The sequence below is a fragment of the Perognathus longimembris genome, chromosome 3, assembly GCF_023159225.1.
Source record: "Perognathus longimembris pacificus isolate PPM17 chromosome 3, ASM2315922v1, whole genome shotgun sequence".
NCBI lineage: Eukaryota > Metazoa > Chordata > Mammalia > Rodentia > Heteromyidae > Perognathus > Perognathus longimembris.
In genome coordinates, this window is record NC_063163.1 from 1154987 (window position 1) to 1177088 (window position 22102).

General features: G+C 61.3%; 1 protein-coding gene across 4 annotated transcripts in view; it reads right to left on the reverse strand.

The window, feature by feature from the left end:
• The window catches only part of Arhgef7 (Rho guanine nucleotide exchange factor 7), a 98213-nt gene extending 78204 nt beyond the window's left edge, over positions 1-20009 (reverse strand). For 2 of the 4 annotated variants that reach the window (XM_048341073.1, XM_048341080.1), the window contains exon 1: positions 19764-20009. In XM_048341073.1, coding sequence (XP_048197030.1) covers positions 19764-19928 — 165 coding nt within the window. In that variant the 5' untranslated portion in view covers positions 19929-20009. Of the gene's footprint in view, positions 1-9899; positions 9905-19763 lie in introns of those variants that run through there. The other 2 variants (XM_048341074.1, XM_048341079.1) reach the window with 2 other exon arrangements.
• Positions 20010-22102: the final 2093 nt, after the last annotated feature.

Here is a 22102-nt window from a genome sequence, read left to right on the forward strand (position 1 = left end):
TGTAATCCTAGCTTCTCAGGAGGCTGAGATCTGAGAGGTCCCTAGTTCTAAGCCAGACCAGTCGAGAAAGTCCATGAGATTTCTCTCCAATGAATGGCAAAAAAAAAAGCTGGAAGGGGAGCTATGGCTAGAGTGCTAGCTAGCCTTGAGCACAAAAGACCCTGAGTTCAAGCCCAGGACTGGCACATGGATAGACAATGCTTACAGTCACCAGGTTACACTAAGTACAGGATACAGAACACAGGGAGCCATGTGGGCAGTATTCATCATTAACACATGTTGAGGTGTGTGCATGTGGTCAGAAGGGCATTGGCTTTCTGCAGGCACATTCAAACACGGCCAAGAGGAGACCCAGGGGATAGTGAGGCCAGGGAGAGAGGCACCTTCAGTGTCCACTTGCTATGCCCTGTGAGGTCTGTGCACATGTGTCATGAAATGTATCAGTATGTTACTAAGTGCGGTTTCCTCACCTCAGCCAGCACACCTCCCCCTCTGCAGTCCCCCCACAGGAAGGGTGGGGGTCCTCTCGCAGGGCAAGTCTGCCCGTGGCAGCCCAGGTGCACTACTGGGTCCTGATGTCCTACGCGCACCTCTACAGCAGACTTGAACCGTGGCGTGTACCCACACAGTGGCTGCTGGTTGTTGTAGTGGGACCGCCGCAGCACCCGCCCTTCCCTGGCACCTTGCGCCCATCCCCAGCACTCCGCAGGCGTGGGGCCGGTGCAGGGAGCACACAGGTGACCCTGGCTACCGGATGACAAGGCGCGGGTCTAAATAATATATAAATGCCGGGTAAGTAAACTGCTTCTCAAAAATGCTTAGCCTAATAAGCCACGTACTGAAGGACATCTAAGCCTTTGATGTGTGTTTTTTCTTTGGCTTTCCTTCTCCAGTATGCCACAGAGGCCAGATCCTATGTGGATTGCTACAACCACTTGGGGAAAGAAAAAAAAAAAAGCAAGATGCTTTCCATTCGTGGGAAAGTGGCCAGATTGAAGGGTAATAGCAAATAAAAACATACCGAGTCTTCAGTTCCCAGCCCAAATTCAGGCATGGCAGAGACGCAGCATGCCCGGGAGAGGACGGGGAGTGTACTGCTTAAATTAACTCCCTTCCCCTTGGGAGGGCTCGGCTCCCGCAAGTGCTCCAAGCACGTGAAGTCCTTCGGAGCCGGTGGCAACCATCCCAAATTCACGTCAGAACCAAAAACGGCTAAGAAAACGCATCCGTCACAACGGCCACTCCTCCCCGAGCTGTACTTGGTCCCCTCGGTGTCAGGCACGAGCCTGGGCAGGTGTGCGCTGGCTGTTCGGGAAGGGCGACCCGGAGAGGCCCGGGGTCCCCCACAGCTGCTGGGGTGAGCCGTGGTCACGGGCCGCCTGGAGGCCATTCGTGGACCCTCAAAGGGAATCCCAGGAGAGTTCAGACCCCTAAGGCCACCGGCGCTGTGTCTGCAGCCAGAGGTTCTCTCTCCAGTTCCGCCTCTTCCCACGGGGCCGCCAGCTTGGCTCAGCCGCGGGCTGGTGACCTGAGGCACCTGCCCGCAACCCGTGACTCAGCCGCTGACCGACCGCTCGTGAAGCCCCGTTCCCCTGTTCTGTCCTGTGGCAGCTGGGCGCCACGGGGGGGGGGGGCCTCCTGTGGGGCAGGCCGGTGCGGATCCCAAAGCCAGGGCTCGCTGAGTAGCTGAGGGAGATCCGCCACCCCTCCGCATCCTCCCAGCAGCCACGGGGCGGGCGTGGCGGCACGCCACGTCTGCAGCTCTGTGCTCCGTGTCAGCCCAGCAGACCCTGCCACACGGGGGGGGGGGGGGACGGCAGATGCCCCACACCCTTGCTCCCGGTGCCCTCGGGTGCTGAGCCCGTCGGTGCTTCCTAAGCTGCCCGGCAGGTGCGTGTGCAGAAGCCTAGGGGAGGGGGCGGCCGGGAAGGGGGCTGGGAAGAGCTCTATTTTAGGCTCACGTGCTCTAGAGCCTCGTCCCGGAGGACAGGGCGTGGCGGGGGGCAGGACTGCGGTGGACCGGGGCCGGCGAGGCGCAGAGGAGCCACTTGCGACCCGAGGGGGCCCTGTGGGGCTGAGGGCAGCCTTTAAATAGCAGGTGGGCCCCGCCCCCAGCAAGGGCTGGGGGGGGTCAGAAGCCGCGCTGACCCAGGGCAAGAACTGCCCACGGAATCAACGCGGGGCCGAAGGACCTGGGCAGCATCTCAGAATGACCCCAAAGGAAAAGGGGATAGGAAGGTCACTGTGGCCTAAACATACCTGCATATGAGCACAACGGGTCTTGAAGTACATCGGGACACCACTGTAAGCTAGGCACTTGGGGGATATATTATTTAGAGCCATGTAGACAGACCGACCTTTTTCAAGATAAATCAGCCAGTATGTACACAGGACGTCTATTTTTTCTTGTCTCCATAACAGATATCTCATTGTTTATTCATAAGTTGACTGTCACATCACTCCTCTGCCCAAACCCCTTCAAAACCCCCCGCTTTAGCTGGACCCCAGGGGCTCGACGCCTGTCATCCTGGCTACTCAGGAGACCGAGATCTGAAGACTGCAGTTCAAAGTCAGCCCAGGCAAGAAAGTCCGTGAGAAACCCAGAAGTGGAGCTGTGGCTCAACGTGGTTGAGCAGTGGCCTTGAGCAAAAAGAGCTTAGGGACAGCGACCAAGCCCCGAGTTCAAGCCTCACAACTGAAAAAAAAAAGTCCCGCTTTAATCGGGAGAAAAAAAATCAAAGGCCTTTGAGAGAAGGAAAAGATAAGCCACAGAAGGGATGAAGATATTTGCAAATGTATATCCAAGCAAAGGCTTTATCCTAAATATTCAACAACTCTTAAAACTCAGTAAGAAAAACAACTCAGAAAGTGGGGAGAGCGGGCACAGAGGCTCAAGCTGTAATGTTAGCTGGTTGGGAGGTGAAGATGGGGTGTCCCCGCTGGAGGCCAGGCCCAGGGATTTCCCAAGACACCATCTCAGCTGATAGCTGGGCCCCGCCGTGCACACCTGTCACCCCAAACTATGGGATGACACAGCGGCACACGTGTGTCGTCTCAGAGGGGAAGGGAAACGGGAAAACCGCGGTCCAGGCCAGCCCGTGGGTAAGGTGAGACCCTATCTCAAAAAGAATCTAAACAAAAGGCAGCTGGCGAAGCGGCTCAAGGAGTTAGAGAGCTGGCTTAGCACGCATGAGGCTCTTGAGTTCAAACCCCAGTCCTGCCCCCACCCCACGCGCACACACGGGAGAAGATGTAGAAAAACAGCTCACTAAAAAAGATGCGTTGAGCGCGAGTGGACTGGTCAGACTCCGCGGCCACGCGCAATACTGAGATGAACCAACTTCTACACGGAGGAGCGGTTTGCCCTGACCCATTGTTTCCAAGTTTTCTGGCCCCTTCTTTGGGGCCCGTGTCCACATGGCACAAGATGGGGGGGGGGCCGCGGGGCAGAGGGGCTGCTGGCCTGGGGGCGGCGGCGGGCAGCAGAGAGAGGCAGAGGAGGACTCGGGGGCCAGGACCACCCTCCAGGCCCCGCCGCCTCCTGCTCTAGGCTGGACGTGACCACGGGGCCCTCTGGGGGACACTCCCCCAAACCACAGCCACCCCAGCACAGCACATATGCGTGCTCCCCGCCACACGTCACTGGGGAGCTGCACAGAGACATTCCGATACACACCTGCCACACTAACCACACCAGGTGCTGGAGAGGAGGCGGGGTGGCAGGAACTTAGGAGTGGGGGAGAGGCAAAGCCTTGGTACCCCCAACTTCAGGAGGCAGATGGCGGTTTGGTGGGAGCGGATCGCCGTCTTCCCATACCGCGCAGCAGTTCCGCGCCGTGGTACTCGGCCACGTGAGTCGCACGCACACTCCGGCCACACAGTCGTGTGCAGGGGGCACCTCGCGCTGCCTTCCTACTTGCCAGAACGTGCACCGGCGGGTGAGTGGACGTCACCACGACCACGTTGTCCGGCGACCAGAAGCCGCCCGGCGAGAGCACGAGCAGCCAGGGAAGCCCGGAGCGCACGCGGAAAGAGGCCGGTGGGGAAAGCCCGCGGGGCGCAGGACCGCGAGGACAGCGGACGGCGAGCGGCTCGGCGGGGGCTGCAGACGGGGCCGGCGAGTGCTCGGGCCGGGGGCGGAGCATTTTGGGACGGTGACACCGAGCCGCACGACGCTACAAAGCGTGGACGGGGGTGCTTGTACTCATGGGGGCCGGGCCCGGCCCTGGTGAACGGAAGAGCGGGTTCCCCCTGATAACGGGGCTGACTCCGGCCCCGGCCGGCCCCTGCCCGTGCCCTCCGCGCGCTGGGGCCCCGCACCGAGCCCCCGGCCGGTTCTTGGGCTGCACCTTACGTCCTGGACCTCCAGAGCCCGGAGCCAAACGGGGCCCGGACCCGGGCACTCCGCCGAGACAGAAGAAAACAAAGGCAGGGGCCCCCCGTGAATTGTCACAGTTCTATGGGGAGCGTGCGAGTCACAGAAGAGGCCGACCGCCGGGGAGGCACGAGGAGATGAAGGAAGCGTGCAAGTTCTCTGCTCTCTGCTCACTACTGCCGGAAACCTGAACCGGCGGTGGAACGCGAGCGCCGCGAGGAAGCGAGTCCGCGGCGGCCCGGGCCCTGCCGTCTCCTCCCCGCGCGCCCGCGCTCTCCCCCCACACCCGCTCTGCTGCCCCTGGGGCGCGCAGGCGACGCCACCTCGGGACCTTCCCACGGCTGCACCCCCGCGGGAAACACATCCTTCCCCCGCTCGTAACCGAGCACCAGGCCCCCGGGAAGTGGCACGCGCGGCGGCACACGCGGCGGCTCCGGCATGGAAGCGCAGCGCCGCCCGCCCGGCCGGGCCTGGCTCTCATCTCTACCTCAAGGGAAAACCGCCGGGTGCCCCGCCCAGCTGGCCCTGTCCAGCTCAGCTCCGGTCGCTGGCACGCCCTGCCGTCATCCCCAAAGCCTCCCCGTTTAATCGGGCTGCTTCACCGGGGGACTGTAGCACTCGTGTGAGTCTGACATGTCATCTCTGGAGGTAAGGGTCAGAGACAGACGGGGGGGGGGGGGGGCGGACAGGAATGACCAAACAGAGGAGCCCGGGCAGCTGCCGGCACCGAGTTACGCCCTGCTCACAATGCCCGCCTGCTTCTCGGCAGCTCCGTGGCACAGCTCACCTCTGACGACCCAGCTGTCCTTGCTGTCTTCCTCATTCACACGGAAAGCATCCACAGAGCCTGCCTTCTGCCGTTCCCATTCAACTTCAGAGCGCGTGGGGAAGCTGTGATTCGTGACTCTCCTTCAGGTCTCCGGTTCCCACTGGATTTTTTGTTTGTTTGATTGGGTGCTGGTCCTGGAGCTTGAACTCAGTGCTTGTGCATTGTCCCCAAGCCCCTTGGCTCAAGGCTAGCTTCCTACCACATGAGCTGCAGCTCCACTTCTGGCGTGCGGTTTTGCGTTTGTTTGTTTTTTTAATAGTTTACTGAAGACAAGAATCTCCCAACTTTCCCGCTTGAGCTGGAACCTCGAACTACGATCCTCAGATCTCCGTCCCCCGAGGAGCTAGGACGACGGCGTGAGAGCCCTGTCCCCGGCAGCTGGCTTCTTTTTACGTTCCTCCTTTCTTTGCTGAGACGGTCTGTGTTTCTCTCGGAGCCTCCTCCTCCCGACGGCGGCAGGGAGCCCGGCCTCCCCGGTACCCAGGTCTTTCTGTACCCCATCTGGCGTTTCTCACCTCCGTGGTGCAGCAACGCGTGGCTGCTCCTGCAGCCACGTGCAAAGCACCGGCACACGTGGAGCTGGGCTGTCAGTGTGCGCGACGCCTCCTGCTTCAGCCTGGCCCGGAGAGGCCAGAGACTGACCTGTGTGTCCCTTAGGGGTGGCCTGGGCGCCGCGCCGACCACGTGGTCGGCCGAGGACCGGAGGAGCCGCGCAGGGCCCCGGTCCAGCCTCCCAAGGACCTCGGGGTGAGGGCCTCGGTCCGTCCCATCCTGGACAGTCCTAGGGTCAGCAGGCCCTTCGCCATGGCAGCCTCTCCTTCTGGAAGAAACCAACGAGGCCAATCCCACTACGTCCTTCCCTCTTCCTGCCCCGCGGGCCCAGGGCCGCCCGTGGAGAGCAGCTCGGGCAGGTGGGACCCCTGGGGGGGTGGGGGGGCAGAATCACCACGTAGGAAGGGGTCGCAGAGGCTCAGCGCTGCGTCGGGGCACCAGGCGTCGGCCCAGACCCCCACGGGCGACGGCCGGCAGCCGTGCCCCCACCTGCCCTCCCGAGGCCCGACGGCAAGCCGGACACCAGCGAGAGCAACGCCCCATCCTTACCTGGCGGCCACCGCAGAGTGAATCGCGGGGCGGGGGATTAAAACTCAGCACTAAATAAAAGTCTCTGTTTTCCAGCCATCACCGTGGAGGCCGACACAGCCCTCACAGGACCTAGCCATCACCAAAGCAAGGGGTGCGAGGATGACCCCCCACACCCCCCACGAGTGACGTCAGGGACCCGGTAGTCAGGAGGCTCCTCGAAGGCTCATGGCTTGTTAACCAAATCTGTGTGCGTGTGTGTGCGTGCGTGTGCGTGCGTGTGCATGTGTGTGTGAGTGCGTGTGTGTGTTGTGGGACTTGAACTCAAGGCCTGCACACTGTCCCTGAGTTCATTTGCTCAAAACTAGTGCTCTACCGTGTAGAGCCACAGCTCCACTTCCAGGCTTCTTGCTGCTGTTGTTGTTTCTGAGTGGCTAATGGGAGAGGAGAGGCTCACGTTTCTGCCTGGGCTGGCTTCAAACCACGATCCGCAGATCTTAGCCTCCTACGCAGCTAGGGTCACAGGCGTGAGCGCCCAGCAGCCAGCTTGTTAACCAATCTTCTGAATGTGTGGGTGCTGAGTTTTAATCCACCCCTGCCCCGCCCACCCCACCGTAGTCTGGCTTGCCGTCGGCCCTCGGGAGGTGGCCCTGCCCACCCTCCTCAGCCTCCCAGGCTCCCGCACCACCTGCTCGTCCGTGTCCTCCCTGCCCGAGCCGCAGTGCCCCCCACAACGCCTTCCCGCCCCTCCAGCCGCAAGTCGCGCTGGGAACGCTGCGTTCTGCTCCGGCGTCCTCCAGACTCCCGTAGCTGCCCCGTAGCGGCTCCCCATGCAGCCAGACCCGCCCCCCCCCCCCGAGCCCCTCTCCACCCCCTTTTCCTCCCTTCAGCACCCCTGCTCCTCCCTAACCCCAGCTCCCAAACACCCCCCCCCCCCGCAGCAGCCCACTCTGAGGCTCTGTCTCCGCCCGCAGCCGAGGGCGTCTTCCCCTGAGACCCTTGGAAAGCATGGAGGGCCCCCCCCCCCTCTGTGTGTCCCTGGCTCCAGCTACGGCCCATCCGGCCCTCTGGGCACCAGGCCCCTCTGCCTGAGCTCCGCCTCAAGGGCGCTGTTCCGTGGAAGCCCTCCCCAAACCATCCCCAGCCCCCCCCCCCCCCGCCCAGGCCCGGCGGCCCCGCCCACGCCGCGCCCACCGGGAAACCCGCGTCTCGCGTCTGAGCTCACAGCTCATTCCTAACACAGCCCACGACGCTGTTCCCGCCAGCGAGGCGACGGCTAAGCTGTTCTTGCAAATCACTAGGTGCCCAGGACCCGGCACGGCTCTTGGAACGTAGTCGACCTCGATGAAGAGCCAATGAGAGGATAAACAAATGACTCTCGGACAACAAGGCCCTTTCCCTCATACACTGCAAGCGCGCCATCTACCCCGGCACATTAAAACGCAACGGGATCTCTAGCGTCGTAATTGGGCTCAAAAGCGGGTGATAGCCAATAAAACGAGCGATAGCTCCACTGCGCTCATAAAAACGTGAGTTCGTCGGGACAAAGACCGTCCCACGCCTCGCCCTGAGCTGTCAGCGACACGCAGTGCCGTCCGGCAAGCGTCCACACAGGCCCCTGGCCAGGCCCTCCCCGGCGCGGACGGCGCCCTGCTCGCCGCCACAGGGCTCTCCAGTGCTTTCTAGTAACTTCCTCCCGCTCGCGGGTCCTCCGGAGGCTCTGACCCGCCGTCGAGGTGATCGCAGCGCAGCGCCTGGACGTTCACACGGAGAGCCACGCGGAGCCCAGAGCCGCGGTCGAGGGGCTGCTGTTCCTCGCGCGCTCCCAGTCCGCCCACCAAGAACGCTACCCGCGTGAGCTCCGTGACCGCCAGAGGGCCCGTGACGGACTTGGTATGGACACGCCGTTCCCGTTCCCTTCGGCGTGCACGGGCCAGCTGCATCCTCCTGAGCACGTGTCCTGCGTGGAGTGGCAACAGCCTTCGGTAGAGGCACGCTCGCGGTGTTCAGTGGCTGTTCCTGAAGCGGCTGTGCAGTCTTACACCCCCAATATGCCAGTGCTGGGGCTTGGACTCAGGGCCTGAGCACTGTCCCTGGCTTCTTTGTGCTCAAGGCTAGCACTCTGCCTCTTAAGCCACAGCGCCACTTCCGGCTTTTTCTATATATGTGGTGCCGAGGAATTGAACCCAGGGCTTCATGCGCGCTAGGCGAGCTCCCTACCACTAAGCCACGTTCCCAGCCCCACAGTCTTTTTCTTATAATGTGTTGATCAGGTCTGGCTATCAGGGTGAGGCTGGCCTTGGAGAAGGAGGTTCTCAATTCTAATTTTTTTGGCAGTACCGGCATTTGAACTCAGGGTCTCAAACTTGCTTGGCTTTCTTGCTCATGGACGGCATTCTGCCACTTGAGCCATGCCTCCAGCCCAGTTTTCTGGCGGGGAGGGGGGAGGTAGAGAGGAGATAGTGTCTCATAGACTTTTCTGTCCAGGCTGGCTTCGATCTGTGACCCCCAGATTTCAGCATCCTTAGTAGCTAGGATTACAGGCGTAGCCACCAGCGCCCGGCTCTCATTGCTAATCTTTTAGGAGTTGGTGTAGAACTGACATTATTTTTCTCTGAATGTTGGGTAGGATTCACCAGGGAAGCTATTTGGCCTGGAATTTCCTTTATCTGAAGCTTTTGCTCTCCAGATGTAGTTTCTAGAATAGACGTAGGGCCATGACGGTTATCTATTTCTTCCTGAGTGGGTTCCGTCTCCTGCCTGGCTCCAGCTGAGCCGCGGTGCGGCCCCGGTGCCCGCCTCGCGCCTGCCTTCCTGCCCCCTCCGAGGGAGGGCCGGGGCTGGGGCCGTGTTCCGGAGTCTTCCCCCTCGCTTCTCTCCGGGAACTCCTTGCCCCTGTGTCACTGGTTTCCACCCTGTCTGTTCCTCTTGCGCGTGACTCTGGGGTTCACTTGCCCACATCTCCCAGACAGCGGTCAGGAGCCGGGCGAGCGCCGTCCCGGAGCCTCTCCCGGCCGCGGGGCCTGAGCCCGGGCTGAGCCCGCGGCACGCCGCCCCTCGCGCCCACCTCACCGGGGCCTCCCCGTCCTGGGAGGCGCGGGGGATGGGGAATGTCTCCCCTGGTCGCCCAGTGACCGACAAACACCAGCCAACACCACAAGACTCGGTCCTGCTCTCCTGTCACTGAAAAATGTGGCCTCCGTGGCACTTTCTGGAAATGTAACCTTTGACACACGCCTCTCAAGACCTTGACCACAAGCTATTGATAGCGTCTGTTGTCATAACACACAAAAATGTGTTTACAAAGAGCAACTGGAACCAGGAAAATCTGTTTCCATGGCACCATGTCCCATGGGATGAATTAGATGACCATAGATTTTTTTTTTTTGGTAGTTCTGAGACTTGAATCAAGGCCCAGAATTAGCTAGTCAGGTCCTATTGCCATTTGAACCATATTTCAGTCCTATTTTGCTTTACTTTTTGAATAGAGTCTCATGTTTCTGCCCAGAACCAGCGTTGGGACCATAATCCTCCTACTTGTGCTTCCTATCTACCTGGGGTTATAGACATGAACCACCATGCCTGTCTCCTTTGTTGAGATGGGGTTTCACTAACTTTCTCGCTGGGCTCAGTACCATGACCCTCCTGATATCCACCTCTCAATCGGCTGGGATTACAGGTAGGCGCTACTGTGTCTATCCTTATAATCATAGACCTCAAGTAAGGCACTTTCTTCAGCTGGATAAAGGAGGCTGCGTGAGAGAAATCAAAGACAAAGGCCTAACCATTCCAGGGGCCTCTGCCTTCTTCTGGAGAGCCTGCAGCAGACGCTGGTAGGACCAGAAGTATCCTTCAGAGACCTCTAACCTTCCGCCACAGTGTCGGGAGCATGGGAGCACTCTTGGCACGTGCTTGGGGAAGATCTGTTCCTGACTGAGGGCTTGGGGAGTCACCTCAGACACAGGGGGCCTGCTCATCTCTCCTAAAGCCACCAGCACAACTATGTTCATTTCAGCACAGTCTACCATCGCGAAAATATGGAACCAATCCAGACGCTTCGCAGTAGATGAATGGATGGAGAAAAGGTGGTACATACACACAACGGAATTCTATGCCTCTATCAGGAAGAACGACACTGCCCCATTCATAAGGAAATGGAAAGACAAAAATAATCATACTAAGTGAAGTGATCCAGACCCAAAGAAACACGGACACTATGGTTTACTTCATTGGCAATAATTAGTGTATTTATAGAAGAGTTCCAGTAGAGGATCCCAGTAGCTCAACAGCTATAGACATATGATCACATAAGATGAAACTAAGCGAAATGAACTCCAAGATATGGAAACAAGAGGTTTTTCTTTGTTGTTCTTAATCTTAATGTACTATGTAAAATTATTTCTTTTCTTCTTTTGTTTTTCTTCCCTATGGTTTAGCCCCTGTTGTCACTGTATTTGACCTTGGTATCCTGGGTATTATACATATTTATCTGACTTAGGGAAGGGAAAGGGAACATCCAAATGGTGAGACAAAGGATAAAAGGTGAACCAATGCAACAGCAATACTCACAAGACAATATGGTGGATTAACCGTACAACTCCAGAGGGGGGGAGGTTGGGGAGGAGGTGAAGGTAAGAGAAAAACCAGGGAGGAGGTAACAAGTTTGACAAGAAATGTACTCACTACCTTACGTATGGAACTGTAACCGCTCCCTACGTCACCTTGACGATAAAATTTTAAAAACAATCAAGGTGTTGTTTAAAAAAATGATAAATACTGTCAAAACCAGCTTCATAGCAGAAATATGCAAAACCAAAACACATCTCGAGCTGCGCCAAGTTCTGAGGTACACACAAGACGCGGGCATCACCAGACCCACGGCAAACGCCCCGGGGGGTACGGTGAGCCCCAAAACGCCAGGACGGCAAGGGAGCCAGGTGCTGTGGCTCAGCCTGAAGCCCGAGCTGCTTGGGGGAGGCGGTTCAAGGCCAGCCCGCCCGCACTGTCGTGGCCGCTGTCCCGGCCGTGGGGGAAACGCGGTGGCCAGGCCGGGCCCCGTGGTGAGGAGCACGGGCGGGGAGATCGCAGCCCACGCGGGCCCCGGCATGCCGTGAGGCTCCATCTCGGAGATAACCAACACAAAAAGAGGGCGACTCCAAGCGGGGAGGCCTGCTGAGCAAGCACAGGCCCGAGTTCAAACCCCAGTGAGGAGAAGAGGAGGAAGAAGGGAGGAGGAAGGGAGAAGAGAGAGGGCGGCAGGTTCTCCATCGTCTCCCCCTTCCCTTCCCTCAGGCTGCAGTAGAATAAAATGGCCTGCGCCACACAAGCCCCTCCGGGCCGCAGGGAGCGGGAACACAGCGCCACCTTCAGGAACACCGGCAGCACTGCACCCACACCGCCACACGCCAGGCCGGGCCGGGGGGCCAGCCTCAGACCCGACCCGCGCCCCGCCGGAGACGGGGGCGACCAACGAGGCCCAGCCCACGGGGGACACGAAGGGGGCGGAGGCCGGCACGGGCGGGCCACGGCCGCGACCCGGGCTCCTCGGGAGGCTGAGCTCTGAGGATCGCCATTTGGAGCCAGCTGGGGGAAGATCGCCGAGGAACCACCAGAAAACCGGAAGCGGAGCTGTGGCTCGACGTGGCGGGGCGCTAGCCTTGACTGAAAGAGCTCCGGGACAGCGCCCCGGCCCTGGGTTCAAGCCCCGTGACCGCAAAAACAAAGGGGGAGGGGGGCAGGAGGACCAAGAAAGGATAGAATGATAGAAACGGAGAGAGGAGAGGAATGAGCGAGAAGGGGAGGAAGGAAAGGAGGGAGAGACCGGGAAAGAAGAACAGAGAGAAAGCACTCCGGGGGCAGTATCTCACGAAGTAGCCCAGGCTGGACTTGAACCTGTGACCCTCCTGCCTCTGCCTCCTGAGCGCTGGGCTTACAGTCGTGCCACCGGGCCCGGTTAGCTGAGCCTGGACCAGGCCGGTTCCGGTGGTGGCCGGTGGGCCTGGCAGGGTTGGCTGGGCGGTGAGGACCGCCAGGCTCTCGTCCACGTGGCCCGAGCGGCCGGCCCCGGTGTGTCTCCCAAAAAGACCTGAGAACAAATGAAAGTGAAAGAGGCCCCCGAGGCCCCCGAGGCCCCTGAGGCTCCGGCACTTCGGGGCCAGCCAGGAGTGAGCTGGGACTGAAGGAGGAAACAGACCCTACCTCTTGAGGGGGTCACTTCTAGCTACAGTGAGACTTCTAGAAGCTTCTCTTCCTTGAATCCCAGAGGCCAGCCTCCCGCATCACTACCCAGGGCCCCCAGCACAGTCCCGGAAGCTTCTGCTCACACCCCAGTGCGGATGACTCCCCCGAGACGGCGGCACACGCGCCGCCCACCCCACAGGCGCGTCCGCGGCCCATCCCAACTCACGACGGTCGGGCCCGACGGCCCGGGGGGGGGGGGGGCTCCACTCCGGGGACGAGGCCCTCGGCCCTTCTTGGAGACGGAGGCAGAGCACACACGCAGCCACGTGGGGCGCTGGCACGCGCGTGATGGAAATCCAATCCACGCGTTGATTAGGTTTACACGAATGGAAACAGTGAGGCGTTTGGGAGGAGTTCCACCTCGGTCCCACGTGAACATCCCCCCCTCCCCAGCCCTGTCCTGAGGCAGCAGGCATGCCCCACCCCGCAGGAGAGGGGGGGACACAGCCCCCCACCCCCGCCCGTCAGGCTCACGACACCGCCGAGGCTCACGGGGAAGTCTGGAAGCACGGCACGGCAGATGAACTTCTCCTAATCGACCCCACGCACTCGGTGAACAAGGCGGGAGCCCGACGGGGGAAGGCACGGGCTCCGGGGCCTTCTCGGGCCCCCCCCCCCGCCCCCCCTCGCCCCGGCCTGTCCCCGGGCCTCCAAGAGCCCTGGCCCTCAGCCTGCACAACACTCTGCAAGTGAAACCTGAGCGCCCAGCCCCCAGCCCGTCCGGCAGCTGCGCGGGGCTGGCCAGGGCCCCCCGGGGACCTCCTCACAACTCCACCAGGACAATGGGGGTCTGTTCAGAATGAGGGGGAGGCCCTGCGCCCCAAAAGGCTGCAGTCTTCCCTGCTACAAGAAGGATCTGGGGAGCTCTGGAGTTCAAACCCCAACTTAAGAGTGTTCTGGACACGGTGGGAAAGTTTTATGTCACTCGAGGCCACGGAATGGGAGGGGATTCGACAAGGGCCTCCCGTCGAAAATACACTCCAGCCGGGCACCGGTGGCTCACACCTGTCATCCTAGCTACTTAGGAGGCTGAGATCTGAGGACCGGGGTTCAGAGCCAAGCTGGGCAGGGAAGTCCATGAGACCTCGATGTCCTGGAAGTGGTAGAACACTAGGTAGGCTTGGTTGAAAATCTCAGGAACAGCACTCAGGCCCTGAGTTCAAGCCGCACACCACAAACAGCAACAATATATAAAACAACAACCACAATAACCACCACATATATATGTATGTGTGTATATATATTTAAAGCCCAAAAAAATGAAGCCCTCAATAAATCAACTCAATTAAGAACGACTTCAAGAGAGACTTCTTATAGGGAAAAAAGCAAGAATAGCCCATAGACACATGAAGAAATGTTCACTATCTCTGGCATAAAAGAAGTACAAAGCAAAACAACACTGAGAAGCCACCTTACCCCAGTTAGAATAGCCTTTATCAGGAAAACCAACCCTAACAAATGCTGGCTACCCTGGTGATGGGAACATACACTTGTTCAACCACTCTGGAAAGCGGTATGGAGGTTCCTCACAAGACCACACACAGAGCCCCCCTGTGAGCCAGCAATTCCACTCCTGGACATTCATCCACCGCAGCACAAACAACGGCACACTAAGTAAGCCACCGGCAAAGCAGGGTGCCGGTGGCTCACGCCTGTAATCCTAGCTACTGAGATCTGAGGGTCACAGTTCAAAGCCAGCCTGGGCAGGAAAGTCTATGAGACTCTTATCTCCCATTGACCACCAGAAAACCAGAAGCGATGGGCTGGGGATATAGCCTAGTGGCAAGAGTGCCTGCCTCGGATACACGAGGCCCTAGGTTCGATTCCCCAGCACCACATATACAGAAAACGGCCAGAAGCGGTGCTGTGGCTCAGGTGGCAGAGTGCTAGCCTTGAGCGGGAAGAAGCCAGGGACAGTGCTCAGGCCCTGAGTCCAAGGCCCAGGAGGAAAAAAAAAAGAAAACCAGAAGCGGAGCTGCGGCTCAAGTGGTAGAGCGCTAGCCTTGAGGTGAAGAGCTCAGGGACAGCGCCCATGACTGAAAAAAAATAAAATAAATGAATGGGATCAACCCAGATGCTCCTCAACGGATGAATAGGTCAAGAAAAGGTGGTATATAAGCACAATAGAGTTCTACACTTCCATCAGAAAGAATGATGTTGTACTATCCCAAGAAAGACTTGGGGGAAAAAAATGTATTGAGTGAAGTAAGCCAAACCCAAAGAAACACGGGTTGCATGATTTCCCTATTTGTGGTAGCTAGAATGTGACTATGAATCTATAACACACCGCATGGTTTTCAAACAACGCACCGGGGCGTGGCAAATTGCACAGTCTCTAGGCATTCACGCGGTGAGACCCAAGGAGGACACTCTCAGGAGAGACACACCAAGGAGCACGACCTATCTGCCCCTGATCACGCGCCATACCACTTTCCTACAGGAACGCCAAGCGAAGGGAACGGGAGGCGTGGTGGGGGCGGTTGTCGCCGCTGCCATTTTTGTTGTCTTTCCCTTGTGTCTTACTTGTTAGTTTGTCTTTGAGAAGGTAAATGGGGAAGCACAGAATCGGAGGGACGGAGGGTGAAGAAATGCAGCAGTGGTGCTCACTGGCCGAAAACACAGCCCCCTCCCCCCCCGCCCCCCCCCCCCCCCCCCGCAGCCTGTCTGCTCTGTTTCCTATACTTGACCTTGACCGTCCCTGGCCTCTGAAGGAAGACTGTGGATGTCTACACGGTGCTTCAGCTCGGTCACACACAACAGCCCACACCCGCTACCAAGCAGAGCTGAGCACCAGAGCAAGAGCTTTCCTCCTGTCCTGGGGGGTGTCTGTCCTCCGGGGGCCGACAGGCGGGGCGCCCTGACAGCGGGACTTGCACAAAACACGCGAGGTTACCCGACGGCTCGCCTCTTCCCAGGTACCCTTGCGCCACGTCTGTCTGTTGTCCGGGAAGGGTTGTGTACAAGCTGCCCGGGAAGCTGGACGCCAGCACCTTCCCACACGCCCAAGGCTCCCCGCAGGGGCCCTCCCTTCCCAGGACCCCCGACACACGGGAACCGTACCGCAGCTCAGGCCCTCACCCCGGAGGCCGCCTGCCCGGGCGCCCGGGCGAGCAGGCCCCTGACCTCCGCTCATTCCACTCCCAAGTTCCTTAGGTGGTAGCTGCTAATCTCCCAGACCGACCAGGGTGAGAGTCCTCCCCCTCCTCCTCCTCCTCTCCCCACCCCCTTTCCATCCTCCTTTCCTCTCCTCCTCCCCTTCTTCCCCCTCCCCCTCTCCTCTTCTCCCCCCTCTCTTCCTCCTCCCTCCTCTTCTCCCTCCCCTCCTCCTCTTCTCCCTCCTCTCTTCCTCGCTCCTCTTCCTCCCCTGCTCCTCCTCTCCCCTCCTCCTTCCACGGCCGCGGGGGCCCTGCGTGCGGCGCGCCCTGGCCTCAGTGTCCACATCCGCCAAGTGGTCCCCTCCGAGGCAGTGTGCGGGAAAGCGACGCCCGCGTCCACGTCGTTTGTCCGGAGTGGCTGTGTTTCAAGGCAGGCAGTGCTCCTGGGGGGAGGGGGGGCAGTGCCGAACCATTCCGGTCACAGAACAAGGGCCGCGCTGGACAGCAGGTGCTGGGCTCGGAGTCCGGGGGGCCCCCGAGCACAGGCGGGTCCCCACTGGACGTATGGGCACGTGTGTGTGCGCACACGTGTGAGAGCACGTCAGCCGTGCAGAGGCCTCGGCACAGGTCTCCTGGGCAGACTGGTGATGAGCCCCCGTGGGACCTGCCATTCCAGCCCCGAGCGCGGCTCGGGTGCCTCTTTAAGACAGCCTGGAAGGGGTCTGCCGTCTTCGGAGGAGGCGGAAACCTCCCGCACGCCTGAGCCGTCCGTCCGTCAACCTGTCTTCCTGTGTGGCTACGGGGCTCGGCCTTCCAGACTCGCTCTCCTTCCCGCCATCACGGGGCGCTGCTCCGGGGAGACAGGTGCCAGCCCTGGGCACCCTGCCTCTGCCCAGGGGCCACAGGGGCCGCCTGTGTCTCCCAGCCTCAGACCCCAGGCCCGGGGAAGCCAGCCTGACGCAGACAGGCATGCGGGGTTTCCTCCTTTGCTCTATTGGACCCGCTGGCTTTCTGCAAGCGGGTGGAAGGTGCAGGGCGGGGCAGATTTCAACCAACACACAAACCGCACGTCAGGAAATCCCCTCCCCCTCCCCCAACCTGCTCACCCTGCGGCGGCCAGTCCTGGGGCCTGAACTCAGGGCCTGAGCACTGTCCCTGGCTTCCTCTTGCTCAAGGCTAGCACCGCACTACTTGAGCCACAGCGCCACCTCTGGCCATTTTCTATATATGTGGTGCTGGGGAACGGAACCCAGGGCTCCGTGCGTGCCAGGCGAGCGCTCTACCACCAAGCCGCCTTCCCAGCCCCAGCCCTGTTCTTTAGAGTGTGTTTTCTCCTGCTCCAGCCCCATAAAACCTTTTCTTCCATTTCCCTCACACCTGGCACGGGAAGGCAGGCTAGTACTTACTGAGTTGATCCGGTTGACATGTGTTATCCCACCTTCTATGGGTTGAACTGTGTTCCCCCAAATTCACAGGCAAAGGCACCAGGGGTGCCAGAGGCCACAGGATGGGGGTGAAGAAGTCCTGGCAGGGGTGGTTAAGATGAGGAAACACTGGATACTGAGGGGAGGAGGGGGGCTGGCCCCTGATCACAAGCAGAAGCAGGAGGAGGCCAGGACCAGTGCAGAGACCGCGTGAGAGGTGTGCAGAGACAAACAGCACTTGGACACGCGTGCTACGAACCTCATGGTCCCCTTCCATCCCCTAAAATGTCTATGTCTGCGTGCTATCCCGTGTCTGCCTGTATAAAACCCAGGAAGTATGAACTCGTGAACTGCCCGGCTGAGGACAGGGGGCCTCCGTGGCCTTCTGAGCTTGGGGGGAGGCGTGGCGGGGGGGGGACAGGGTGGAGCCGGCGCCCACCCAGGTCCCCCCCCCCCACGCCCTGGGGAGAGACAGTGCACGATCTTCACACGCACGGCTGGGGTGACTCCACAGCAGAAAGCACACCTGGCAGCCGTGACAAGCCTCTCTGGGCCGCCCTCGCGACGTTTCCAAGTCCTCCCCCTCCGGCTCACCTCTGGACTTCAGGGAAGGGGGGGCCCTGGACCGTCCGCTCCAGATGAGCTGGAGTTCAGCGACTGTGTCCCCCCCACCCCCCGCTCTGAAACGGAACAGGCCACCCACCGACGGGAGACGCGCACAGGGCGCTTCCTTACTAAAAGACACAGGGGAAATCCCTGCGTTCCCTGTCTGTCTGAGACCGGTGCTGGGTGTTCGGCTGCACAGTGACGCCTCGGGCCCCTCACGGGGCGCTCGGGTCAAGCCAGGATCCTTCCAGATCCACACGTGCTGGGTGAGTTTCCAAATGTCCCTTCCTCCTTAAGGAAAAGTGACCTCAGAGGCACATCCTCCACTTAGGCAAGAGCGATTCCGCATGTGTGCCTCCTGGCACACACCACTGCTCACAAACATCCGTGAGCACAAACAAGTAACTTCGCTTTCGCCAACGCAGACTTCTGAAACTCACAAGGCCTAGAGGAAGCCAGTGGCTAATATTTTACTCCCAAGCCTACCTTTGAACCAGAGTCCCAGTAACTCTCGTCTACAATGCAGTGCTTTCAGGCTGAGCTTGCACTGTGAAAGAAAAACCAGCTCTGTGTTTACAACAGCTGGTGGGCTCAGGGGGGAAGAAACAAGAGCTCCACCCAAGAAATTTCCATATGGCTGTAGTTCCTGAAGTTGTGGTCCTCCGACCGGACTGCCACAAGCTAAGGATTTTAGGCATTCTCCCTTTGTTGTTGTAGAGAGGAAAGGAGTGCCGTGGTTTTCAAAGAAAACCTTTACAGAACTGAAAACAGAGTGATTATTGGAGCCTGCCAATCAATATCAATGCAGCTAATATACCAAGTAACATATGCCTTGGTGGTGATGTGTTTTTTATTACCACCACATACCAAGTTCCTTAAAGCTGGGCTCTTGGAGAAGGAGCCACATTTCCTTTAAGCCTATTTTGGTAAACCTAGCACGCGTCTCCATGCTTTCCCAACATCTGTGTTTTATTATCCGAGGGACCACTACCCATGCGACAAAAGTCTTCTGACTGCCTTGGAAGTTGGATCGTGTTCCTCGCATTGGATATTCCTCCTAGGTTTTCATATTTAATTCATAGGCAGGCAAGCAGCTATTTGTCCTAAAATGCACATTCTGTTTTCATAAACACGTTCCAATTCCGGGGGGGAAAGGAAAATACTCAAATTGATATGCATGTAGAAATCACGTTAGATAAACCGTCATCTGACCTAATTTTAAGCGAAGCAGTGTAGCTTGCAAACATAAATAAAATTAAGCATTTTGCTTTTGGGGGTCATTCAATGAACACTTTAACAGATTGCCAACCTGCCTGCCCCCCCCCCGCACCCCCACCCTCCGCCCCCCCCCACACACACACACTAAGACCGAGCTCCTTCCGATGGGGACGCACTTGGAGGTGACCACCCCACCCAGCTGGAGTTCTCCTGCGAAGGAAGCCAGTGCCGGTGGCGGACACCTGGGTGTCCCCGACACCCCGGGACGGAGGGTGGAGGTCCTGGGAGCCGCCCCGGCCCCGGCCCCGGCGCGGGACGCGGACACAAACTTCGGTCACCCGCGAGGCGGTCAGGGGTCACCGGGGCGCCGGGGCGGCGGGCGCGGAGCCGGGCGGCCGGCCTGCGGGCGCGGGGGCCTCCCCGGAGGGCGCGCGCGCGGCCCGGGCCCCGGCCGCCGGCGAGGAAGGGCGACAGCCGTGCGAACAAAGCCGCGGCAGGGTCCGGTGCGGGTGCGGGTGCGGGACCCCCCACCGCCCCCACCGCCCCCGGCCGCACCGGAGAGCAACTTGGCGCCGCCGGGGCGGAGCGGCCACCGGCTCGGACCCCGCGGGCCGCGGCCCGCCCGGGACCCTGCCCTCCGGACGGCCCGGCCCCCGCCGCGCCCGCCCCGCCCCGCCCCGGCGCGGCGTTCCCCGCACACAATGGCGCCCCGAGCTCCCGCCGCCGGCCCCCGCGCCCGCCCGCCCGCCGCGCACAAAGGAGGACGCGCGGGGCCCGGGCCGGCGCCGGGCGCTCGGGCGCGCGTGGCGGCCGGGGCGGCGGGGCGGCGGGGCGGCGGGGCGGCGGGGCGGCGGGGCGGCGGGGCCGGGTCGCGGGCCGCGGCCGGGGCCACTTACTTTCTCGATGGTCCCGGGGAGCAGGCGCTCCAGCAGCCGGCAGAGCACCACCCCATCCTTGAGCGACGCCTGCAGGAAGACCTCCGGGTCCGAGATGGTCTTCTTGGGCGACTCGAGCACCCCGAGGGTGATGAGCCACGTAACGGTCTGCTCGGCCGAATTCATCGCGGCGGCGGCGGCGGCTCGGGCAGGGCGCAGGGAGGGGGCGCCGCGCGCGCCCAGCACCTCCGCGCGGCGGCCCGGCCCCGGCCCCGGCCCCGGCCCGCGGCCGCCCCCGTCCCCGCCCCCGCCGCGCCCGCCCCGCGCCGCCCCCCCCCCCGCCCCCGGGGCCGCGCGCGCGCCGGCCCCCGGCCCCGCTCCGCTCCGCCGCGCCCCGCTCCCCGCGCGCCCGGGCCCGCGCTCAGGCCGCCCAGCCTCAGACGCACGGGAACCTGCGGGCGCCCGGCGCCGCCCCCGCCGCCGCCCCCCGGCCGCGGCCGCCGTCGCCCGATGACATCACCGCCGGGAGAAGAAAGACGCGGCGCCCGGCCGCCCGCCCGCCCGCGCGCGCCCCGCGCCGCCCCGCGCCCCGCGCCGCCGCCCCCCCCGCCCCCCCCCCGGCGCAGCCCCCGGCGCACGGGCGTCCGCGCTCACCTGCGCGGCCCGGGGCCCCGCGCCCGCCCGCCCGCCCGGCGCGTGTGTGTGTGTGCACACGCGTGTGTGTGTGTGTGCACACGCGTGTGTGTGCGTGCGCCTCGGCGCCGGGCTCCCCCCGCCAGGCCCGCCCGTGCCGGCCCGGCCGCTCGGCTCGGGTGCGGGGAGGCTGCACGGCCCCGGCGCCGGCCGCGGAACGCAGACGCCCGGTCCACCCGGCACCCACCCGGGGCGGGGTGGGGGTGCGGGGCGGATCCGGGCCGGGACGGAGCTGGTGCGCCCGCGGAGGCGGCGGGCGGCGGGGGCTCCGGACGCGGGTGGGGGCAGGTCGGGCGCGCGGCCCCGCCGGAGGCAGACGAGGCTGCGGGGCTCCGGAGGGCAGGGCGCGCGGGAGGCCGGGGAGGGGGGCCCGGGCCCGGCCGCGGGATCGCGCGGGGCCCACGCGGGGCCCACGCGCGGGGCTCCCGAGCCCGCGTGCCCGGCCGCCTCCGAGGCGGGTGCGGGGCCTCCGCCCCTGGCCCCGGCTCCCAAGGAATTTCACAGGGCCGCCGCCACCGTCACCCGGGGACCTGGCCGGCGCCTCCACGGGAGGCCGGAAGCCGTGGGAACCCTCCAGAAACAGTCTCCCAGGGCGCCGACCGCCGACCTCGGCCCGAAGGGTAACGCGGCTCCCATCTCCCTCCTAAAAACGATCCGGAGAGGCCTGGCGCCCGGGCTCACGCCTGGCACCCCAGCCGCCCAGGAGGCTGAGATCTGAGGATGGGGGTTCAAAGCCAGCCCGGGCAGGAAAGGCCCTCAGGACGCTCCCCTCTCCCATTAACCACCCAAAGAGGGCCAGGCTCGCCCGGAGCCAGAGAGCGCAGGGATGCCGGGTCTGGCTCGAGTGCAGGCCCCAGGACTCACAACCAAAAAACAAAACCTGAGAAATTGGAAAGAGCAGCTTGAATTCTGGGTTTCAAGGAGAAGCTGGGGGGGGGGGGGGGGAGATGGGCGACAGCTTTCCCAGGCCTGTAACTACCCCACCGGGAGATGGGGCCCACTGGCTTATTTCTCCAGCCCCCTAGGAGTGGGGGGGAGTGGGCTTCAGACCCCAGCCGTCTCCCCAACCCCAGCTCAGCCTCTAGCCAGGAACCTGTATGTAGTACAGTGGACGCCACACCAAGATTTGCCCCTATTGCAAGAGCGGGCATTAGCAGAGGGGCTCAAAGGCGACTGCCCAGACGTTCCCGCTTCCACTCGTTCCTGCCAAGTTTGTATTTTAGAATGCACTCATGATAGTTTCAGACTCTGCCGAACTAGATCTAGGCCTTCTGTCTGCTTACGAAACATTATATTCAAACCGACGCTGCAGAAAGGCCCTGTGGATGGAAGCACTGAGCATGGAAGTCAGGGGCCACCATTGGTCTTTTTGTCAAAGCTCCTGACAGCTTAGATGCTTTATGCTTAGGAGTCCTTCTCTTTCTTCCTCTCTCCTCTCCTTCTTTCCTAACTTCCTTGTTTTTTCTCTTTTCTTCCTTCTTTCTTTCCTTTCTTTTTGTTATTCCTGGGGCTTGAACTCTGGGCCTAGGCACTGTTCCTGAGCTCCTGTTGCTCAAGGCTAGTACTCTACCCCTTAAGCCACAGCCATACTTGTGGCTTTTTCGGTGATTCATAGGAGATGAAGAGTCTCATGGGCTTTTCTGCCCAGGCTGGCTTCAAACGGTGAT